The sequence below is a fragment of the Apium graveolens genome, unplaced genomic scaffold, assembly GCF_009905375.1.
Source record: "Apium graveolens cultivar Ventura unplaced genomic scaffold, ASM990537v1 ctg8870, whole genome shotgun sequence".
In the NCBI taxonomy this organism is placed as follows: Eukaryota; Viridiplantae; Streptophyta; class Magnoliopsida; order Apiales; family Apiaceae; genus Apium; species Apium graveolens.
In genome coordinates, this window is record NW_027421536.1 from 44,111 (window position 1) to 49,627 (window position 5,517).

The window sequence follows — 5,517 nt, forward strand, 5'->3', positions numbered from 1 at the left end:
GGTCACTTAAGCATTTTAATATTATTTTTTACAGGGTTATTGGAAAAGGTTTTCCAGGATAAGATTCCGGTGACATCTGCAAAGAAAAGCAAAAAAGTTCCAGTGAATAAGAATGGAAAGATCGCTAAGTCTAAGAAAAATGCGAGTTCACGCAAAGGAAAAGGCAAAGGCAAAGTGACGGCAACATCAAAGGAAAAGGTCAAAGCTTTAGCGATATCACAGTCTTATCCCCGGGGGAAGACAAGGGCATAATTGGTTGAGTGGATGGGTCCAAGAAAGCGAGCAAACTCCCGTGGACTCTTTGGTTCCACACCTCCAGTAAAGCCGACTCGTATTGATATTTCAAATGGAGTGTAAGTCTAAATTTATAGACTGTTGCATTTTATTCTTTACTACTTTACCTAACTTTAATATATATCCAATTAGTAACGATTATTATTTTTGTAGCATAATGCATGATGAAGCAAAAAAGACAATTCTGGGCATTGTTCACGGGTTCTGGCCAGTGGGAGCTTACACGTGGACTGATATCAATGATAAGTATCCTAAATGGGTTGAGAAAGTTATTACTGAACTCTATGTAAGTATCCATCTTCTTGAATTTGATTTACTTTAAAATACACATGTACTTTTAATTGATAGTTTAGTTGTTTGCTACTGTGTTTGTGTTTTTGTTTGCTCCAAGATTTGGCAATTAAATCAGAATGAAGAGGTAAAGGCTCCTCTGTTTCAGTAGTAGTATTACTAAAATAAGATTGATGGTGTTAGGGTTTGATTGGGGGAGAATATATATATATAATTAAGATTAAGATGACATGATGGTTGATTTTGAAAATGGTAAAAATATTATCATGGTGTCAGTAAAAGGCAGAGGAGGTTAAGTTATTTTTTGATTGTGTGATGGTTGTGAAAGATATACTTGGGATAATTTTTGGAGTAATGTCAGATTTGTAGTCTACAACCAACTCTGTAGATTTACCACTCATCATGTCTCTCTGCTAGATTTTATATTTTCATCCGTTACCTTTTTGTTTTCCAATTTTAGATAGGAAGCATCTAATATAAGAGTATTATTTTAGGACAAAATTGGTTTCTCAACTTTTTGATTTTATTATTAGATATAGGTAATTGCTAATTTAAATGTTTTAAGAGGAAAAGGTTATGTTAAAAGGTGGCATTACATACTTATTTAAACATTTTATTTTGTTTACTATGATCATTTGCATGTAATTTCTGCACTATTGAACAACTTATGTTTATATAAATTGCAGAAATTTTCAGACATGAGAAGGGTCAAAGTCGTAAGTAGGCTTATAGGACTATAACTGGGCATCTCAAGGCATTGATTAAGCGAACAGTGCATGAAGAAAACGAGCGAGTTTATGCAAATTCCGAGAAGTTAAAAAAGCCGCTGCTGGAAGTTAAACCTTCCTACTTCAGTGATCTGGTATGGGAAGGGATGGTTCATTTCTTGGAGTCGGATGAACACAAGCTATGATAATCTAGTAAAATAGAACTTGGATTTAGAATCTTGTTTATTAATATTAATTATCTTTATGCATCTATATGTTAGATTTTAACTGAGGAAAAGAATGGCGTTATGCCAACTCGCCTTGAAGTATGGGATAAAACACACTCACAAGGAAACGGATGCTGATGGCATGCCAATTTACACAACTGAGGCTGCAAAGGAAATTGCGGTATGAAATTAAAATTGGATAATTTGTTTTATATAACTTATTAGAAGTAAATGACAATATATCTGAGTTTTTAACGAGTTTGATTATGCATTTATATGTTGAAATACAAGTTAGGTTTTCTATGCATATTAGAATTCATAATGCTGGATTTTGCATAAACTCACTGTTCTCACTGTGTAGCCAAATCTTGTGAACTCCAGAACTTTATTAGACTTTGCCCTATACAGTTTATATAAGCAATTAACGTCCCACGTATTTACTGGTATTTCTTTTTTGGATTTTTTTTAATTAGCCGAATAGATGATTCTACCATATATCTCAAGATGATTTTGATAGTGAAATTTAGGCTTGTTTCATAATGCTGGATTTTGCAAATATGTCTTAATGTTTATTAGCCAAATCTTGTGAACTCCAGAACTTTATTTGATTTGCTCTATACAGTTCATAATGCTGAATTTTGTAAATGTGTCTTTATGTGTCTTAATGCAAATTTAGGCTTGTTTCATAGTGAAATTTATCAACATCTTATTTTTATCTGAGTTTGTTTTATAGTGAATTCACTCAGTTTGTTTCAAATAAAGTGCTGCATCTCGTGAAAGAGCTTGTGGAAGATATGTTCAAGAGGTATCAGGAGAAGGAAAAAGAGGTAATTTTCTTTTGCAATTTTCGTACCAATCTGCCATTTATTCAGCGTCGATGATTTATCGCGAATCGGTTGTGTATTGCAGGTTCTTTATAGTTCTGATGAGGAGACTGATGTAACAAACATCTCTGACGATGAAAGCGATGTTGAGGCTGCTGATGGGGAAGGTCAGAATGCTAATGGGGAAGAAGGCGCATCTGAAGGCGAAGATGAAGAAGGAAATTCTGAAGGCTCCGATCGTGAGGATGACTAAATCTGCTCCCCTGAAACTCTTTATTTTATGAAGTTTGTCATTAAAATTGTTAGACTTAAATGCTTTTGGTTAAAATGCTTTTGGTTAGACTTAGATTGTTTTCAGTATTACGCTCTTGTAAGCATTATTAGGATAATGGTGAATTTCTGAAGTAGGGATATAGTTGCCGGAAACTTAGCTTTTATTTTTAATTATGGATGGTTGGTCAATCCTTAGTGTCCGGTAACTATGTCCGGAAATGATACAATTGTTCAAATTATGAATTGATCATGTACTGAATTCTATTTTGTGCTTGTTGATTATGTATTTGTTGGTTACTTGTGTTTTAGTTTGTGTTTGGCTTTAGTTTATGGCAATGACCAGAAATAAATAATTTTTTTGGCAAATAAATAATAAAATCCTACCAAATATAACCTACCAGAATACCCATTACAAACCCAGAATGGTAGGTTTTGGTTCTTATATAAACTAAGATAATAGTAGGAAAAGGTTGGTAGAAAATGTTGATCAATCAAAGCCTACCAACGTTGGTAGGAAAAAATGACACAAAACCTACCAATTCTGGTAGGAAAAGGGCTTGACTTTGTCAAAGGGACGTGCCACGTGGCATGCCACGTATCTGGGCCACACAATCCAAATCATCAACTAGGGTCCATATTTGAATGACGTGGCAGGTGATGTGGCGTTTTATGGCAAGTGGGGTCAATTGAAATACAAACATCAATTCCTACCACAAAGCAATTCCGACTGGCGCAACTCCCACCAAGCCTTTTGGTAGGAATTGCCTCCTTTTCCTACCAGAAATAGACCATTTCCTACCAAAATGCTGGTAGGAAATAGCCGTTTTTCTCGTAGTGTAATTATTTTTTTTGTGGATAAAAATATAAATCTCAAACTTTTATTCACAAAAAGAATTTGAAAAATAATTAACAAAGACATACGGTTAATGCAACTTAAATTACGGGTAAAAGTCTTGACACATAAATTGGGATGGGACGGAGGAGTAACATTATTTGCATTTCAATCTTTTGCAGACTTCAAAACTTGCCATCACTCCGATAAATTATAACTTTTATTTAGTATTCTTATAAAATTTCGTGTTGTGTTGAAAATATAAACACATTAATGTGCCATTTTTATTTTACAAAATTGTTGGTCTATGATTCCATGCAAGTAGTTCAAGTTGTGTTTTGAATAAATTTCAGTACCATATTCGCCTTATCTCCGATTAAAGATTTATAATACGGTTTTGTTGTGTGCCATAAACACAGACTTTTATAATTTTAGATTGGCCAATACTCCCTCTGTTTTCATTTATATGTCGTTTGACTCTTTCTTGCACACAATCCTGAGTATTTTTGACTACATAGATAAAATAATTTTTTTAAAATTTTTATTTTTCTAAATTAAAGTTTTAGTTATATATTTTTATTCACAAAGAAAAAAATTAAAAAATATTATTCTAACTATGCGGTCAAAACACTTAAAAGTTAGTGTGTGCAAAAATCAAAGATCACATAATAAAAAACAGAGGAGTACTTAAATAATGGTGACCCCTGCATTAACAACAAATACACCAATCAAGCCACTCCAAACTTTATTAAGTTTTATTGTTTAGTATGTGCTCATGGGCACATACTAGACAAACCCTTTATAATATACTAGTTGATAACTGTGAGAAACATGGGCCGAGATCGAAAAATTAATATTAAATGATTATATAAATTAATTTTAAATTATAATTAAAATAAATAATAAAAAGGTATCACTTAAAAAGAGGTTTCACTTAATAAAGGCTATTATTGTGAATCAATAATCCACGTATTCTTATTTTTAATCCATAATATCTCGAATAATATTGAATTTGAACATAACAAAGCATAGTAAACTTGGTCCAGTTTAAGAATCTGGAGATGTTGGGAACAAGGGAAGCAACTGTGGTTGAGGCTTGCTAGCAGTAGCTGGTGGACTAGGATACAAATAATGTTCCTCCTGAGGTACAAAAGGTGACAATGATGTTCCTGGACTTGGACTCCCTTGTGCCAAAACCGTGTCCAATGTTGACACAGGCGAGACATTTGTCACTCTCTTTCTTGGTGCAAACGCAGACTCGGGTAACCCATTTTGGTTCAATTGTAGTTGGAAGTTTCTAGCGTGTTCTTGGAGTTTGAACGATGGTCTTACTGGACCAATGTTAACAGGGTTGTGCTTTGCATTGAAATGTGGAGAAGTAGTGATGGGGAGCTTCTCCACTGTTGGTCTGGCTCCTGTTAGTTTCTGGACCACATCACGAAAGTTTGATGGGTCAACATGAACACTAATGGCATTTTCTAGTTGCGGTGATTTGTTATTGTTTGGTTTGGGAGAGTAAGAGAAACTAGAAGAAGCCATAGAGATTGAAAGAGAGAGTGTTGAAAATGATACACTTAGTTGATAAAACTACTTTGAATGCAATGAGACTCTAAAAGTTTATTTCAACTCTTGAAGAGACCATCTTGAAAAATGAATTAGTTGCATACTCGAGCCAATATAAGCCATAATGAATTAAGTAGGACTTTAAGACTTTTGTGTGGTGATGACGATCTACACTAATTGTTAAGGAACTGAATTTGGAAATATAAGGCGGTGCAGCTGGAAAGTTGGGACTCAAAGGTCATTTATTTGCATGTATCTGCTTAACTTTTTTTCTTTTCTGTAAGTATCTCCTTAACTTTTAATTTTGTACCGCCTAGATATGTGCTTTGTAACAACTGTTTTCATTTGTAATGTATAAGTATTTATTTTAGAGATAAAGATTTATTATAAAATTCGAGAATTTGATGGCTTGGGGAAGAAGGTAGGTAGTGAGGTAATTGATGTTAACTAGTTACATGGTATTGAAATTTGAGTTAAATTATTATTTTAGATAATTGCAAAATACT

The 5,517-nt window shown here is 33.5% G+C and overlaps 1 protein-coding gene across 1 annotated transcript; it reads right to left on the bottom strand.

Annotated features, from left to right (window-relative positions):
* Nucleotides 1–4,495: 4,495 nt before the first annotated feature.
* On the bottom strand, nt 4,496–4,987 carry LOC141705450 (VQ motif-containing protein 11-like). The gene has a single exon (XM_074508388.1). The coding sequence runs from the start codon at nt 4,985–4,987 to the stop codon at nt 4,496–4,498; it is 492 nt and encodes a 163-aa protein (XP_074364489.1).
* Between the last annotated feature and the right edge of the window lie 530 nt (nt 4,988–5,517).